Source organism: Myripristis murdjan, chromosome 4, assembly GCF_902150065.1.
Source record: "Myripristis murdjan chromosome 4, fMyrMur1.1, whole genome shotgun sequence".
In the NCBI taxonomy this organism is placed as follows: Eukaryota; Metazoa; Chordata; class Actinopteri; order Holocentriformes; family Holocentridae; genus Myripristis; species Myripristis murdjan.
Genome location: NC_043983.1, coordinates 13,259,440 through 13,278,718, shown reverse-complemented (window position 1 = coordinate 13,278,718; position 19,279 = coordinate 13,259,440). Strand labels below are relative to the sequence as shown.

The 19,279-nt window shown below is 42.2% G+C and overlaps 1 protein-coding gene across 1 annotated transcript in view; it reads right to left on the bottom strand.

The window, feature by feature from the left end:
• Positions 1–797: 797 nt before the first annotated feature.
• The window catches only part of yjefn3 (YjeF N-terminal domain containing 3), a 62,755-nt gene continuing 44,273 nt past the window's right edge, over positions 798–19,279 (bottom strand). Inside the window, exons 2-6 of the mRNA XM_030049655.1 lie at positions 15,650–15,758; positions 7,334–7,444; positions 1,936–2,049; positions 1,492–1,642; positions 798–1,018 (exon numbers count right to left, since the gene is read on the bottom strand). Of these exons, the coding sequence (XP_029905515.1) occupies positions 822–1,018; positions 1,492–1,642; positions 1,936–2,049; positions 7,334–7,444; positions 15,650–15,758 (682 nt within the window). The 3' untranslated portion in view covers positions 798–821. The remainder of the gene's footprint in view (positions 1,019–1,491; positions 1,643–1,935; positions 2,050–7,333; positions 7,445–15,649; positions 15,759–19,279) is intronic.

The following is a 19,279-nucleotide window of genomic DNA, read 5'->3' as shown; positions in this document are numbered from 1 at the left end:
AATAAAGTACTGCCACACAGTGCAAATACGCCTGACAAAATCAGTGAAGAGAATGTAAGAGAGTCCTATAGCCTGAAGACGCTGAGTTCCTCCTTTTGAGCTATAATATCTATCTTTCTTTTCATGAAGGAAAAAAACACCACAAATCAAGCCGCCTTTTTAATGTTACATTTTTATTTGACAAATAGAGCAATCTGGGCGTACTGTATCAGATCATGGATTGACAAAACAAAGGAAATGCAGCAGTGCAGGCTGACCAACCCAACATCTATGAATAGAAAAGAACCTGTTCCATCCCACCTAAAAAGCACACTTGAATAAGAAATATAACATAGGAGCATTACAACATAAACAAAAAGAAACGATAATAATAATAAAGATAAAAGTTTTGAAAAATAGCTTTCAAGTAATAGGTACCATAATGCATCTTCTCAGCAAAATTCCTCTTTTTTCATGGTGTGAAAAAAGACAATTCTGGATTTTGCAAAGAAGTATAATGCTACAGCTTACAAGAAGATTGACACAAGAACTCCTCAAATCATTCCCTAAAAAGACATGACTCGAACCACAGCTTCTAAATATGACCCTCCTACTGTACAGAGCAAATTGGGCTAAGGTGCAACCTGCTCTACACAATTGAGAGATAGCACGTTAACATTAAATCACAGTCTATAACAATCTATAAAATACAAAACATGAGAATAGATTACCATATGTATTCAAAATGAGGGAGTGGGCCAGCTTGGGGTATGTTTCTTTTTCTTTTTCTTTTTTTTCTTTTCTTTTTTCTTTCTTTCTTTTTTTTTTTTTTTTTGCATGTGTTACAACTCTATAAGACAGTCTGTGCCGGGATACTCTGGGAGATTCAACTCGTATTTTTTCTGGATGTCATACGGCAGGAAGCGTCCAGCCAAGAAATGCTTTCCCGAGAAGCTGGTGGCACACTTCTTGGGCGCTGTGAGTGAGATGAGAACTTCTGGGTGGATCCCGTCCTGACTTGCCTCTTCCACATCCCAACCTGAGATATGACAGAGAGAAAAAACGAATGTAGAATAAAAGAAAGAAACTGACTTTTTTTTATTGCAAGAAAGCACAAAGTTTTGCAGACAAGCCACCTGCTGGGAAAATAGCGTTCCACGATGAGCCATGGAGAAAGTGTTTGTGTGATAAGCCAAATGGATGTGCAACAGTAGATTACATTCATTACTGATCAAGAGTCAAGCTGGCTTAAGAAGTAAAGCTGCTATCCAGTTCTGCGGCAGCTACAAATTAAGGTTTATTGTGCTCACACTCAGCAGGAAGAGTATTTGGGGCATGATGAGCTCATACAACACCGACCGTAGCATAAGATTTATCTCTCATGTGTGCGTCCAGACTTGGAAAAGTTTTTCTTGGGAACCAAAGCTCCTTGGGGACTTCCCTGCAGGCCCATTTATCATGTAGTGTTTCTCAGCCACAAGCCACATATGGCCACTTAGCGTCAGCATTTACCTGAGGGCATGTCCACACTGGCAATGGGGATCTTGACTTGTTTGAGGGTGACCAGAATTCCCGAGTAGGGCTCCTTAACATTGGCAAGGTCTGTCTCTGGTCCCAGGATGGCATCAATCACTAGGTTGTAGGCATCATTTATCAGCTGCACCTGAACGAAACAGAGCACAGCATGAATTAAACAGTTTTTCATCTAAATGAGATTTGATTAAAGTGCTATTACAAATGCATGGACAGGGCAAAACAAACTGTGATCGTTTTAAAATGTTTTTTAAATTGGAGTCTTCAAGAAGAAAGATTACTGTGTCAGCTAAATTTATGTCCATGTTTGTAATCAGTGGCTGATTATGACCAATGAGTTGCCATGATCAACCTCTGATTGCACAGCATCCAACATCACTAAAGCCCTTACAAAAATTGGTATTCTGCTTTGTTATTGCTGACCTCTGTGGGGAGATAGGAGAGGAAGGGGATGTCCATCTTCTCGCACTGAACTGTGAAATCCTGGTGGAGACTGTGAGAGGACCGCTTAGGGTAGTAGATGGTGGGCTCATACTCCTGTAGAGGAGAGAGACAGGGTGAGTGGAAAAAATAACAGTGTAAAAAAAGAGGGTGAAAGAAAGAAAGGAAATGCACAAAAGGCAAAAGGACAAAAATAGAAAAAGGTTGTGTAATATCAAGACTATGGCGAAGGATTACAGCCAACTCTGACATGATTGAGTGTGGAGGATGCATTAGTGTACATTTGACCTGCTGTTCATGGCAAATGAAAATACTGTTGACCAATGGATAACACAGACTGAATATCCCTCCTTTAAAACAGGTGCTGGGAAGAGTAGAAATCCAGTCACCTGAGACCTGCAAGGCCTGAGATGCCAAACGGCAACCACCCATGATCCATGACCTTTGCATACTAACAGACGTAAATTTTAAAACGTAGGACCCCCACTGTGAGTAGGGTGTATGTGTGTGTGCCTGCAAGCATGCCCATCAATGTGAGTGCCAAGGTGTATGTGTCACATCTAAGTTTTTATGTTGTACTGAAACTGCACTGACAGGAATCATATCACACCAGAGAAATACATACAGCTACTCTTGCATCAGAATGCTTCATAGTCCAAAGGAAATATTCACGTTTCTGAGTTTTTGTGTTCATGTGCTGCTAAGTTAAAGAGAGAGCAGTTTCAAAAGAGACTTTCGAAAAGACAGCGTAGTAGTTTTTAAACGATAGAGATGCAAGCCCCACCATATGCGTCTTGAAGGCTTTGGTATTTATATTAATTTGGCTGCCCTCTACATAACCAGACAATGAATGAATTCAAGTTTCACCTGGTTCTTTTCCTGCACTCAGGCCAAAGGACCATTTGAAATGATATCACATGAAAAAAATCTGGCAATATTCTTTGAATTGCGGCCGGGTTCTAACGAAGGAAGTCATCTGTCAGCGCAGACAGAATGCTGGTTCCTCAGGGACCCTAAACCAATCAGACCTCCGCAGCCCCTGATCACCTAACGTCATCTCCGTGATGACCGCCAAAGTCATGATGACCGCCAATGTTTGCCCCCCCTTGGGGCTATCAGTGACCCTGGCTTGCCCTTGACCTCAGCAGCAGTTACATCATCAGCCAGAAACAAAGTGTGTGGATCTAAGGAAGCACCCGAAATGACTGTTAATGTCAACTGAGCATGACCAGAGCAGAGATGAGCCATGAGAGAGAAGCAACAGACAAGGCTTTTTCCTGTTGATGATCAGATCTAACGCAGTTACACTTCCTCCCATGAGGGATGAGAGTGGCCTAGAGGTGGTAGCATTCTGTTTTTAGACACAGCCCATTGAGAGCCAGTGTTTTTAGGAATATCCAGACAAGGCCCATAAAAGAATATACTATTAGATCATGGAGGGCTCATTTGGCAAAACGAAGTGCAGAGGGAAACCAAAAATGCAGAAACATTTATTCAACCTATGCAGCAATAAAAAACATGCATTAGAAAGTTATCACTGCTGCACACTTGGCAACATCTTGTAAGTCAGTACTCTTCCTCAGGCAGCAGGTTTTAATGGTTCATGCCATTCACAGCTTGACTACTCTTTGAAACACTACAATTTTCCATACAGCATTTGTCCATATAGAGCGACATGCAGGGAGCCCAAAAGAACATCATGTCCAGCTGCTCTAGTTTGAACAGACCTGAACCGTACTAATGTGTATAGGCATTGTTTCTTGTTCTCATCCAAGATGAGTTTCGACAGGGGAATATCTGCGTGTTCTGGTATGCGATATTGTACTTTTCCACATACCTAGCAGTGGAAAGAATCAGAGACGCATGGCAGATCCGCTCAGACACATGCTGGTTCCGTGAACACGGACGGCTTGGAGTGACGTGAGAAGCAAGCTGGCCTGTTCGCCTGCAGCTGATCATTCATTTCTATGCTCTGTCTAATCACATTCACAGCTCTGCATCAGGGGCTCAAGGCTGCGTGTGTGTCCCTGTGTGTGTGTGTGTGCATGTGCATGAGCGTATGTGTCACTGTGAGTGCCAGTGTGCGTGTCTCACGTGTAGGCTTGCATGTCTTCCTCCTGTGCTTTTGTACTGACAGCAATCATGTCACACCAGTGAAAAACATATACTCTTACACCACGAGAATGCAACATAGTCCAAAGAAAACATTCTGATTTCTGGGGTAGGGCAGCCTCCTGCAAATATGGTCCCAATCCACATACTGCAGTAAGCTGTCACTTTTTGCGAACCTCTCAAGCAAAACGATTCTGTCTGGAAGGAAGAAGAGCAAGGAGAAACAAAGATAATGAAATGGTCAGGAATTCACTGCCTGATGATTAAAGGTTGTTTTTGGATCTAAGTTATGGAGAGGTGCCATATGCATTCCTGGAGTGCCAGTGTAAAATATATCACCCTGAGAGCTGACCTGTGGCCTCGTCCTTGGCCCGGAGAGAGAGAGAGAGAGAGAGAGAGAGAGAGAGAGAGAGAGAGAGAGAGAGAGGGACACAGACGAAGGCTCCACAGAGAGCCATCAGAAAACTTAAGCAGGTTCCATCAAACATGGTTTTAATCAGAGCTATCAATGTGCTGTAAATCCCGCATGTCAGACACATATGGTAAAGTGTACAGATGCATTCCACTCTGAGCCAAAGATCCTGAAACACATATAATTTCCCTTCCAATAGAGACATAGGCCTACTGTGCACTGAAATGAAATTGCGGAGTCCAAAATGATCCTCGGCCTCAGTCAGGGTCGTGATCTGCAATGTATTTGAAAAGCATTAATCGTCCGTTCCAGAAAAGGTTGTCAGGAACATCAGGCCACAATATGTGACCTGAAGGGCAGACATCATGCTCATGACATCATATCATGGCTGCTGACTATAAGATGCAGACAACTTTAACGAGAGTAACAACAGCATGATATCATGACTGTCTCGGTGCTCTCACAGGGAAGGTAATAAGATAACTGCTCAGAGTCATTTACAGGAGCTCATATGAAATTCTATAAAACGCAGAGGGGCTATAAGGGGATCCCCTGTTAATCTCCATGCAAATGAAACTTTGCGAGATATTTTTTTCCTGCCACTACATTGCCCATGTGGCTGTCTGTGTCAGCACCAGGCCTCAGCCCTGATGCCTTGGGTTGTGTTTCACCTCGTGTTGTATGGTTGGCTAACCTGTTGGACTTTAAAGTCACAGTGAAATGACAACTTCAACTTTTATTCAGTGTTTCAAATTTCGATATTCCATTAATATTTTCTTATTAAGCAATGCATTCAAGAGATTTTACTGAGTTCTGATGTGCTTGTAATTTTAAGTCAAAATCATATTGCTTCTCCTTCCTGGAAAACAGTAGGTGCGCTTCATTTAGATGTACAAGTGTGCTGCTTATTATGTAGTGACAAGGCAGAGAAAACCTCTCGATTATATTCCACGTGAATCCCAACCAGCTGAGCAAATCCCAGAAGAAGCTGCTGTATCAGTTGCTCCGGCTATGCAGCCATCATTTAGGCCAAACCTCAAATTAATTTTGCAAGCATCAACGAGGGCAACACTCCTGCATTTCTACAGTGGTATTTACCCAGTATGGGTTTGATTGATATTTAAATACATGTTTCTTTATTTCATTGTTTGTCACCGTTAGTTTTAATCTATTTCAAACAACGTAATTGGCAGCACCTATAACTTTATCATCCATTTCTCTAGTTAATCAGTGTTCTCTGGCTCTGGCACAGCTTGATTACATGAACAACATTTTTCCCACCCTACAATGGCGCTGATTGGCCTGTTTTTTGTTGTTGTTGTTGTTTGTTTGTTTGTTTGTTTGTTTTTTGGGGGGGGCTTTTTATGCTTTATTTGATAGTTACAGTAGAAAGGGATGGGAATGGCAGGGGTGAGAGAGGGGATGACATAAAGCAAAGAGCCTGGGCTGGATTCAAACCCAGGCCGCTGCAATCATGACTCAGCATTGGTAAGTGGCATGCACTGTACCAGGGTGAGCTACCAGGGGCCCCCAGCCTGGTTCGTTTTTCAACCGAGAAATTCCACTTAAATTGGGCAACATCAGACCCGTATGAATCATTTGCAACTCTCTGAAGTGAATGTGTGATACACGTGCGTCTGGAGCGAGCTTATAACTGATCATGTCTTAGTTTAGACTTTTGAAAGATGTCTTTCAACACAAAGACCCACCCTAACAACCTGCTTTACCAGGAATATAAAATCAAGGAAGTAAGACAGAGGTGGGGAACCTCTGGCCTCAGGGCTGTATTTGGCCCACGAGACTGTTTGATCCGGCTTACAAGGCAATTCCTACAAAATAATACAATACAAAATAAAGCATGCAAATAAAAAACAACTCAAAAATGGTCTATATCACAATCACTTTTCTTTCTGAAATTAAAGGAAACAACATAAAATTGCAGGCAGAAACACATCCTTCCACGTGGTCCCCTCCGGTGATATGCCTGTTATAGTCAAGGAAGGGCTAAACACACAGATATGTGTCATCGTATCATGTGACATTGTGTCGCATGCATCGTGGGGACGGTCAAGAAAAGAAAAGTAGATGTGGAATGTTTCCACTTTCCAAAAGAAATGCACAAATAACTATTTTTTGTTGACGTAAAAGGAAAGCCAATGTGCCTAGTTTGTGGAGATGCACTCACAGTGATGAAAAGGGGCAAGGGGATGTGTTGCAAGGACAAATGTGTTTGGATAAAGTTAGTGCTCTTCGGCGGAGTTCGGGTGCCCAACAAGCAGCTTCCACATGTACGCATTCCGACAGAGAAAATGTTGTACAAGCCAGTTTTGTGGTGAGCGAACTAATAGTGAAGAAGCTGAAACCTCATTCAGAACAAGAATATGTGAAGGAGTGCATATCTCTTTTGCTGTAACCTACCACTGTGAGCAGTTCTCTCCAAAACTGACTCTTGCGAAAACTCGGTTCTACTCAAGACTGATTGACCCAAACCTGCAAAACCAGCATCATCATCATCACTACCATCAGATGCCTCGCCAAAGAGAGCAGTTCAGCCATCGCATCAAGGTTAGTGTGAAGTTTGACCATTAAAAAGCATGCTGATTTAACAATTAAACTGTTATTAATATCAAAACATTTATACAATTTATACAAATCTGATAATTTGCTAATTATATATGGCCCTTGAAGAATGATCTAAAAAAAATGGCCCTTAATAACAGAAAAGTTCCTAACCCCTGAAGTAAGAGATGTATTTCATGGTGTGTTTAATTACACAAGATGATCTCAACATGCCATTTCATTGTGACTTTAATGCACGGTACTGTAACTAAACTGTGACAACTGTGTTCTACTTACAAATATGCGCAGGTGTCGGGCACACACCAGGCCAATAGAGCCATTTTGATCCGGGCCACAGATTACCAGCACCGTCGGCTGCTTCTTTCCCATGGAGCTGAGAGGGTAGGCCTGCAGGGAGAGAGCGAACGAGAGGGATGGAGTTTAAAAAAGAAAGAGAGGCAGCCTATGAATCATGGAAACGATCAATAAGAGAACAGAGATAGGGGGGAAAAATAGAATAAGTTATTGATAGAGAACAATAGTGAGGCAGAAGCATGGTGAAGACAGATTAGAGCCTTCTTTTTCAGAGCAGGTCATCCTATCTGCTCCACCATCATGGTCACGGTGCCTGGCTGCAGCGTGCCACACATGCCAGACCAGGGTGGAAATGGCACCAGCGTCATTGTCTATTCCGTCTATGAGAAATGGTCCAATCTCATTAAAATAACCTTGGCAGCCGTGGAAAAAATACCAGCGTCCTCGCCATGGGATGCTTCCGTATATATAACACACTTTCCATCTAGGGCCCCGACTGCACTTGGCTGCTGGCATCTGCCTCATTTACTGGCCGCACATTCCCTTGTAAATCAGCTTGCACCTTCTTAAATGAGACAGGTATTCAACTGCTTAACTGTCAACCTGAGTGGTTAATCTTCCATCACCGTCACTTAAACAGAAGCTGTACGTATGTGTGTGTGTGCGTGTATGTGATTGTTTGAGTGTGTGTGTGTGTATGCGAGCATGTAAGGGATGAATCATGATCACCACTGAAAGCCAAGAGGGTGTCTGGCCTCATTTTTCACACTCCTCTTGAAAACCCCCAAAATTATGCCAACGTATGTCTTGTTTGCCGAGAGGTTTTGTCAGCACTGTATTTCTGCTGATTATAAATCACACAATATAGAATTACTAAAGGTCATAATATTACTCATCATCTCAGAAACCAGAACGGCTGAAAGGGAGATTAGTCATGAGAGGCAATGAAAATCCTTTTTGTGTTCCAATTAGAGCCCAATAAAAGTCTGTCAAAACAGGAGTTGTAAAACCAATTACCACAATTGTTTCACAGCCATTTAGGAACGGGCTATAACTGCAGTGGTGCACACTGAAAAAAAAATCCCATTTAGAGTTTATCTCCAAGGCAGACGGGGGGAAACGTCATCCCCGCACCGCTTGTGCTGGCTCTAAAAAAAGAGATGAAATCACTTCACGTCGATTTGCCTCTGCATTTGCCTCCCAAGATGAGTCTGAAATAGACCAATACTCTTTCTGCTGGGTGCAAACATATGTTCTTTCATTTCCACTCATGTATTCACAACAGGAGAGACTTTCAGATGTAGCAACAGGCCTTTCACCCACACAGTGTATAATTGAGAACAATAAGACTGAGAGACCATTAATTAGACTGATGATTCCCGGAAAAAAAAGACAGCAGCCATTGTCTCATCACGGAAAACATCACACAGACTCAATGTGATGGTGGAGAGGCAGTGATGGCCGCACAGGACCGTAGGACTGATGGTGATAATGACAGACAGAGATAGGGAACAACTGAAGAGCAAAAGGAAGAGCGATGGAGATGGAGAGAAAGAGTCGAACAATAAGAAGAAAGAGGACGACACGCTTCATTTTCTTATCTAATGAGTGCGTAGCCGTCTCTGGGTGTGTTTCACGCTGTGTGACCTGATGTTAATGACACTTCTCACTGAGCAAATTTACGGCGGCACCCTGCGTGCACATGTGTGTCTGTAAGTGTGGCATTAATGTGAGACTGCCTGTACTGATCTGCTCCCTGGAGGGAAATGCTAACTCTAATTACTCTTTGCCATCAGTAATGAGCAGCCATTTCTGATAGGACTGGTAGTCTGCCGTGAGTCACCTGTAATGCTGCACACACACACACACACACACACACACACACACTGCTTTTCTTCATACAAAAGGTTTGTTAGTGTTGATGACCTCTGAGGAGGATAGTTAGGACAGGGACACTGTTGAAGTATACTCTTTAAAATACGTTAGTTTGCACAGGGAAAAATGGTAGCATGTTAACATAAGACACACTATCAGCCAATTATACTTTCATATTATGTGCAGCTGCACAACTTTAGTATTCATGTCTGATTGTACAATTTGGGGGCAACAGCTCAATGAAAACAAGCCCAGACAAGCAACAAACCGAGGCAAGAAAACGCACCGTGGAAATGGTACAGGTAAAAATCAAACTGATGCATTTTTAAAAGAATTTCTATGACTCAAGTAGATGCCTGACATGAATGTTTACCATTACCGTGGCAACGACAAGGGCTGCCACAAATCATAAAGTTGTAATCGTGGTGTTCCTTGGGGGTTACTGATGTGGGGCGTCAGTGAGAGGAAGACTATAATTTTTCTGCAGCATTATCTGTCTGAACAAATTTTAACACTCGGTATTGTATGCAGGTTGACAGTGTTCATAACGATAATACATATGCAAGAAGATTAGATATAGAGAAGTCCTCATCCGAAGAGATAGGGTCCCCTTGTTGGTTGCAGTCATGCTGAGTGCCTCACCTTCTCCTATTTTAAAGAGTCTCTGGTGAGGATCAGTGATGCCAGTGCTGGAGCCATTTCACGCAGCGGGGGAGACCATTTTAGATCTGCGCACTTTGCCACAGATGGGACACCTAAATTGGATGCAGCCTGGATCAATTTCAGCGGTACCTTAATGCTTTCTGAAGCATTTTTCTAATCACAGTATGAACTGAGGCATTGCAAAAATATCTCTCTTAACAAACCATTCAGTCTAGTATTGAATCTTGAAATCTCTCCATTTATCAAGTGAAAAGAAATGAGAACAAAGGAGTGTGTAGAGAGTGTTTCTACTGGGATTTTGCCTGTGCAGGCATTTGCTGAAGGCACTCTTTGTTTTGGGTTTATTGCTTAATGAAAAAAATTGAGCTCCAAGGCACCCCTCAAGCTACAAATTTAAAAAGCCTTAATTTCTTTTATTTCATTTTATCTGCCTGATGAGTGCATTGGAGCAACTTTTGTTTTCCTTAAGGAGTCAGTCACTTTTGTTAAAGTAGTTTAACAAAACTCAGTTGTTTCCATTTTGTTGTTTCAAGATTGTTTCTTTAATTAAGTGACATTATCTTGATACAAGCAGAATTACAAGATACCCCATTATAAGACATAATCATTATCATACTACAACAAATTAAACAAATGAAATAATCTCCCCCCATAGGCAGATTGTGTCTTTGTTTCAAGGAAAACATGATTTTCAGAGTCAATATTCGATCAGCTTAGTTGTTGCTCTGGTTGTTTCTTCATCTCTATCATTCTCTGAATCTGTGCACGGTTTAGTCTGACAGACCTTGCCTGGCAGCTGGTCTGGCGTTGAATTTGCACACCAAAGCTGACAGGAGCACCATTTGGCAAGACAAGATCTCAGTAGAGAGGGCGTTGCTGGTCGTTCTGATGGCACAGTGTGGAGCACAGCTAAGTTAAGTTAAGTTAAGCCAAGAAAGCCTCACAGACAGCAGATGTGGAGGGCCTCGAGCGGCTTTATGTGGCGTTTAGTGGTCAGAGTCTCAGGTCATAAAGAAGTGTGGGAATGCAGTCAGCCATATCAGCGGACACTTAAGTGTTAGTTTTCAGATTTGTGTTGTTGATTTCCCTTGAGTAGATTACATCACCTAAACAATTTGAGCAATCTTGGGACATTTTAAAGAGTTGCACACCCACAGCATCCAAAAATATCCAATGCAGAAATAGAGAGTTTATGTAAATGAAGTCATCAAACTTTATATTTAGATTTATTTATTTGCACAAAAGACATAACATAAAGTAATGTTTTTTTTTCTTTTTTTTTTTTTTTGTTTTGTTTTTTTAAAAAAAGGAATAATTGTGCCAAAAGGACAGAAATGTGTACATGGCTATTAGAGTCCTTCTCTAGACATATGGAATCAGTCCATGCACTTTCAGTACAACAGTTTCAACACAAATTATTACAAATAATAAAAACAAAGAAAACAAAAACTCTCAACAATATAGCCATCATACACATCCTTGCTGGTTTAGAGCAGAGGATATTTAACAATAATTCAATCAATATTTTGAACGATAATTTTGATTATTATTATGATTTTTTTTTTTTTTTTTTTTTTTTGCACCTAAATCAGCTTGCCTGTTAACGCTGGTCTGGAAATGGCAGTGCCCAATTCTGTCAGCTGAAGAACAACTTTGAGAAGGGCCCTGATGAAGGGAAAGGTTAGGAGTGTGCCCGAAGAACTTTGCCCCCAACACACAACCCCCCCACATACACACACACATGCAGGAAACCTAGGAAATATGACTGCCTTGATTATAATAAGGTCTCTGCGGTAATACCTCCTTGAAACATATGGTAATGACACGTGTGCTCTCAGTTCCAATCAACCAGAAACACATGCTATGCCTGAGCAAATATTATTAGGATCTTAAAAACACAAATACAGTCTCATATACTCTAGGCACACACACACACACTCAAAACCAGTGTCTCTTAATAGAAGTTAGTTCATTGTGAGGCTGCTGACGCACACTGAACACGTTCCTTGAAGACCAAACTGGGACCTGAAGGCTTTTCCAACGTAGAGTTTACTGCTGCATGAAGGCAGGAAATGAATTGTCTCCAGTCAAGTGTTGAAAAGCCACAGTCTATACGAGCTAAGCCGGCACAGCCACATTCAATGAACTGCAGCAAACACGAACTGGACAACAGAAATACACTGGGATAGAAACACAATGAAGCAGCACGACCTGGGTCTGTGTGGCAGTGGTCGTGGCTGTGGCTGTTGCTGCCGGGCTTTTGGAACAGTCGGGGGATTACTTTCTGAAAACCTATAATCTATCTGGCAACCAGACAAAGTGTGTCTGTAATGAGAGGGTGAGTAAGCACATGTGCACGTGCATGTGTGCATGTTTGTGTGGTGTATTTGGAAGCCAGCAGTGAAATCATACTGTCTGCATCTCCTTCTACTGTAATTTTCCCTAAATAGCAGTGATGTCATGCGGGGAGCCGGTAAACGGTCGCGTGCTGCTGGCGGCTGCGGGCAGCGCCGGTCCTGGACCGTCCACGCCGTGTTTGTCTAGTAAAGCTATGCTGTCGGGGCCGGTGGTGGAGGGCCAGGCAAGGAGCCAGTGGTGGCTGATGATAATAGAGGGGAAGTGGATGTGGTAGGTTTAATCACACGCTGTGAGGAGAGCACACAGAGTCCGTACCCACCACTCAGCCCCTTTTTTATTCTCTGTTTTATTCTCTTATTTAACTGTGTTTTTCTTTGTCTGACTGTCTCTCTCCTTGCTAGAATCAAAATCAGAATTAACTTTATTTCCATGACCAGTATACTTACGTCGCCAATGCGCTCAAGCTTGGTAGTAAAAACTAGAAAAAGCAAAATATTCTGAATAAAATTTTAGTGTTCGTTCAATTTTGTAATAATAAAAAACATATTGAGTGTTATTATTGGCCATTCACTGAACTGCTACTCGATTTGTTGGTTCTATGGTGTTGCTAGAGGGTTGGTAAGGTGTTAAAGGTGGTTGCTAGAGTACTTGTAATTGGATGCTATGGTGCTGAAAGTGGTTGCCAGGGTTTCAAGGTGGTTGCAACAGTCAGAGGATGTTTCTGCTGTGGTCGTTCTAGATGGTTGTTGTGGTGTTTCTGTGTGTTCAGACCCATGACTACATAAGATGTCCCTCATGTATCCAGACGCTTGTCGCTTATCTCCTGAAGTCTGTCACTTGCAGGCATCTCTCTCTGTGGAAACCCACTTTTCCATATTTAGTTTCAACTGTGTAATGTTCTGACATTGTGCAGCTTTTTATGCAAAAAACATAGCTAAAGTTATTGCATTAGCAAACAGCAGATACCCAGCTGGAGCTGGCAAGTATACAACGACGGATGGCTAGCACTAGCATGCTAGTACAGCTCTCAAATGTCTATGTTCTCTATGGAAAATACTTGCCCTCTCACCAGACACTGGGCCTACTTATTTGTTTTTCCTCCCTTGCACTTTTCTTTTTTTAATTGGCTCAACTCTACTTGCTTTTGTACTTTTCCATTGAGAAAAGGTTGGGGATAGCACCTGGCACCACCTCAGTCTAGGCTCCAAGCGAGCTGAGCCCCACTGGTCGTGATGCCCTGCAAGTCACTGCTTACAACCAGGAAAGTGAGATTCATGAAACTTGTTTCATAGTTGATAATCTACTTTTGCATGAAATTGAACATTTTTCAGCTTTCCCCTGTTGCCTAGCTTGGTGTTATTTTGTTGCTGTTTCTCACAGACGCTGAGGCCTTTCCCTGTTATCAGCTGTCACTGGAAGTACCTGAATTCCTGTCACATGTCTCTTTTTTAGTCCTAGGTCTGAACAAACAGTTACATATGGCTGTTAAGTGTCTACACAGGAATGAATGCAAAAGCAAGGTCATACAGTATTCAATATTTACATACAAAAACAGTGAAACAAGACCGTTAGAGGAGGGGGTTTTCAGCAGTGCTCTGTTTGACTGGCCAACAGTCATCTTACTGAGTAAACTGTGATAGGAATAGGCAAGATTTGATCTTTATTCTATTTCAAAGTTCTGGGAAACACAAAACGCTGATAGCCCGATATATAAGGTAGTATAATTAGAGATGTATCTCATCTTTAATCTCATTTCGTTTGCAGTGTCAGCATCACTTTTTGTTTCAATCGTTGTTGTGAATTTTAATGGCTCTCCCCGTATCTTTCTCTCCTACTCGATTTGTTACCATTTCTCTCCTTTTCCCCCATCTGTCTCTATGATTGGATTTGTTTTTTTTTTCATTCTTTTCATTCTCTCCTATTCTCATTTGCTCTCCTTTTCTAATAAACCACACCGCTGTTTTTGCCTCTCTCTCTCTCCTCTCTCTCTCTCTGTCTCTCTGTGTCTTCATCTCTCTCCCCCTCTGTCTCTCCATCCCTCCTCCTGACCGTGAAGGGTTCATAAGTCTGGTATCTCAGACTCCTATTCATCACAGGCTGCCGAGGGCCCACTGAGAAAACTGCTGTGGCGTTAAACCAAGCCAGTGTTCTGGTCGAAGTGAACCATGTGTTCCTAACAACCCTCCACTGACACACACTCTCTCCGGGCTTGACGCAGTCCAGAGCACTCCAGAATGCAACCGCAACCACACCAAAGAAGAAGAGCTGTGGTTCTGGAGCGGTGTGGTGAGCAACACTGGTGTGCCGTGCAGCGAGCTCAGGTGTGCTGCCTGGAGGTGAACAGCTCACATGTTTGGAAGTAAATGTCAGAGAAATTTCCTGCATATAATGACCAGACATTCTGTGCAGCAGCAAACTGGGAAAGTGCAAGTCTAGCTGCAGCTCTGATTGTTTGCCTTTTTATTTAATCATAAAAGGCTTCAGGTGACATTTTCAAAAAAAAAAAAAAATCAAATGTGTGTACTATGGAATTTCGCTGTTTCACTTCAGTGCAATAATAGAACAGACCAGGAGAAATATTAAGAGGAAAATGAGAGAGCAAAACACAGCAGAGCAGAGAATGGAGAGAAGAGAATAAGAGAATGGCACAGAATAAGATAATAATAAAAAGGACATAATAGAACTAAGTAGCAGAGAATAAATTAAAATAAAATAGAAGCAAATAATAGAGAGAGAAATAAGACAGATCCGAGCAGACAGAAGCACCATTTGGAACAGCAGACTACATCAGACTAGACATTACACATCAAGTAAAGATCATACTACTGACCACACACACACACACACACACACACACACACACTTGGCCCTGACCAAGACATTACACACACAGCAGACCAGATCTGTCACAGTAAACAGTGACCACCGCTGATCGGTGCCACTGGTTTAATGGTCCAAGTAAACGAGGCTCCTAAGCATGTCAGTTCCTCCCAGCAGAGGTCCATTTTACAACAAAAGAAAAAAAAAAAAAAAACACAAAATTATGATCCTAATAAAAACCTACTGGAATGATGTTGTCTCTCTCAGTCTGTATTGCATTAGATGGAAGGATGCATGCATGGACAGATGAACGGGTGGATGGATGGGAAAATGGATGCCTTTTAGGAAAAGATTGTTGAAAAGAAGAGGAGTTTTCCCTGTGGTCTGTTTTTTTCCTCATCACGCTTTAACTAGAAAGAAACAAACAAGTAAAGAAGCAAAGAAACAAATAAAGAATGAACCGCTTTGCTCAGTCACACACAACTAAAAATAAACAACCACTCGCTGGCAATAAAAAAAAAAGTATTTTTGAAGAGACGAGAGAAAAGATGGAGGAATAAAGAGTGGAACGGGCATACAGACCTTAGTGATGGCAATGGCACAGGCATGTCCCCAGATCTCGATCAGCTGCTGCTGGCCAAACCTGTAGTCCCTCAGCAGCTCTGTCTCAATGGCTGCAGCCTCCCCTTTACTGCAGGAGACAGAGGATAGGACAGAATATATGCTCATCAGCATCATCAATGGAAACATCATCATCACCATAATTGCTATTATCATACCATCAACAGTCTGCTTAGAGAAATATGCTCAGCCTCATTGAAAGGCCTTAGCACATCATTTATGATTTAGCACTGCAGCGGATGAATCAAACACTATAGCACTAAATTTCAATGATCCGTATAATGTGAATCAAAAACCGTTTCTCCTCAATATGTGAATGTACTGATGCTGTGCTTCCACCAGGCCAGCACCAAGTGATACACCAGGCATTTATGAGGTGACTTTTGGTATTTATGTGACACAGAAATGATACTTAATAGAGTTGTGGTATGAACATGGTAATCCATGAAGCAGTGAAAAGGTATTTACGACTCAGCCGGCCTGCTTACATGTATACGTGCTTAAGGGATTTTGTGTCACATAATATTCTCTTTCGCCACAGCAACAACTGCGCTTATGAGCTCGCAGTAGGTATTTGAGGTATATGTCAAGGTCCAGGTCCGCTCTTTAAAAACCGTAATAGCTTCTGGAAAGTGCAGGCATGAACCCCAGAGCGGAGTGTCTGAGAGTTCAACTCAACTGTAACCTTGTGTGTGTGTGTGTGTGTGTGTGTGTGTGTGTGTGTGTGTGTATTTTATTGTATTTGTCATCTAATGTTCACATGCATGTTCTTTCCTATCACTTTCTGTACTGCCTTTTCCTATTCTCTGCATGGTGACAGTGTGACTAATGCTGCTGTACTAGCGCCTGCTGGTGCTTCCCCAGGCATTGAGGGCTGTGTGTGTGTGTGTGTGTGTGTGTGATGAACAAGCTCATGGCACCCTATCATTAGACAGGTGACAGGGCCACAGCCGCTGCTGTCCCCTCTTATTCAGAGCACAAATAGAAGAAAAAGGCCAAGTGAAAATGATGAACCGACTCCCCTCATCTGCTTCATTTACATAAAGCCCAGCACATCCCCTATTGCACTAGAGTCACCTAGTGGCGCTCCTGAGTACTACAACTCATTAAATACTGCATGATAAAATATCACAAAATTGGATGTCTTCATTTTTACATTTCACTTAGAAAGATATAAGGAAATTTCAAAATAAAATATTAAAAGAAAAAGACAGGTAAATGATGTTGAAAGGGCTGTTATTAGGTATAGATCTTGTGTTGAGATCATTGTGTACTAGTGAGGGACAGAGAGAGGAGGATCAATACACAAAGTCAATACACTGCACTGAATCAGTATTGAATCAGCAGGGTCACTTGACTCTGCTTCAAACCTTTGCCTGTCAAACAAAGATCAAGCACTCTAAGTGAGTGTGTGTGTGTGCATGCATGTGTGTGTTTGTGTGTGTGTGTGTGTATGTGTGTTTCTTCAAGTTACATCATATGCTGATATCAAACGCCACCAAGGGATACAGCAAAAATCGAAGCCAGCATGTCACACCTTGGCAGAGGTGAGGTTGAGCATCTAGATACCACATATTGTTCATTTCAATTCAAATGTCTGATTGCACAGTCAGCATCTTGCCATTAGCTTTGCAACTTCAGGAGCGGCACATTTGCTTTAGGTAGGCTGGTCGGTGAAATATAAACCTGCATCGTAAAAGTATTTAAATTCTCAAATCATCATTGCTCAAGGATGAATTTTAATGAATTTTTCACAAAGCAGTGTTTTGTGCTTGGAGGTAAAAACGCTGCGTTGTGTCATTGTCTCACACAAGCTACTCAAGTTGCTCATGTCCCAGGGAAAAAATACAGGCACAAACAAAACACTTCACACACTAACTAGGCACGACTTATGTTTCTTGAATGCTTACCAACTGCAGAGCAGCCCTGAAGGGGCTTACTGTGTCTCTCCAGGGTCATTATGATAATCCTGTGCTCCTGCATGTATATATGTGTGTGGGAGCGTGTGCATGTGTGCCTGCCTTTGCTTGTTCATGTGTGTGTATGTGTAAAAGTGTACACATGGATTTAGTCTTAACCCATTGTTTTTCAGCCACTCCTCTCCATTATCTGAAAAAGACTAATACTGAGTGTTTCATTTTAACATCCAGTAGGTGTGTGTGTGTGTGTGTGTGACTGTGTATCTGTGTCTGTGTGTGTCAGTGAGCCAGTGTATCCGAGCGGGGCAGCTGGCATTTACCTGTGCCAGTGGAGCAGCAGCAGCTGTCACCCACGGCTCGCCTCAGGGATCTTTCCTGACTCACTGTGACAAGTTGATCTTTGGAAAGTTCACCTCAGTCCACGGGGTTCACTCACTATTTGCCGTCTACTCCCAGCAGCACCAGTGCCTCTCACAGTTTCCAGTGAGCTATGAGCTGAATTGATTCTAGCCTGTGGACAGGCCATTTGGTTTGCCCGTTTTTAATAGAGAGAGCGTGATCCAATACCATGTGTAAAAGATGCAACTTCATGGTGCGGCTGGCAACACTGCTCTCAGAGCTGAGGCTTGGTCTTATGGTAGTGTTGAACAACAGGAGATGATTCTTTTGTTTACCGACAGGGGAGTAAATCTAAGTAGATGACTGGCTTCCAGCTGAAGAGGCTGTTGCCACAAGGGAGCAGCACAGAGCATTTACATGACAATCAGTGAGATCAACGATAGATCACCATGTTATCTCCTCCCTGTCACCAGCTTTTGTGATGATTACTAAAGCTCTTGAAGAATTCATTCACCTGAAACTGCTGCAAGATCTTATATGTTTCAAACTATTTAGAAATTCATCACAACTAACCATTTTCTATATATTTTTGCATTCTTAGATATGAAACATCCACTACTTACTTTTGGGGCTGTATTGTTTGTTATTGAATTGCATTGCAGCTTATTACCACATACTGTATTTTACTTTATTGCATTATTTTTTTTTTCTTGGTCAATTAAAAATTAAATAAAATAAGTAAAATATACAGCAGGTAGCTCCTAAGCCAAAAGAAAGCAGGTATTAGAGCTGTCACATCTCGGATGTATGTGCAGTGATGTGTGTACCCGTGTGTGTGGGTGTGTGTGTGTGTTTGTGTGTGTGAATGGATGTATCTGTGTGTGTGCGTGCTTTATTACTATGAGCATCTGTTGCAGCAGCAGCAGCCACAGCCACCCAGCCATTCAGATGAGACAGTAACAGGCTGGAAGGTCCCTGTAGCCTCTCCCAGAAGGGAGAGTTAATTTCCCCATGCTGTGTCTTACGTGCGCCTGCGGTGTGTCACCTCTACTGTAGCCGTGCTCAACTGTGATCACATCTCCCTTAATGAGTCTGTTTTCCTTGCACATGAGATAAGGCACGATGAAACTTTAATGATCACTGTGGGGAGGTTGGTCCAGTGAAGCAGCAAACAATGAAAAGATACGGGCAGCAGAGAGAGAAAAAACAAATAGGATTAATGAAAATCTACTCAACTGACAATTTCGGTGCGAGATCATTAAGGAGATACGTATAGATAAAAGTGTGAGGTTGTTTCAAGCAGTAAGACGGCATGCAAAACACAGCAGGTGTA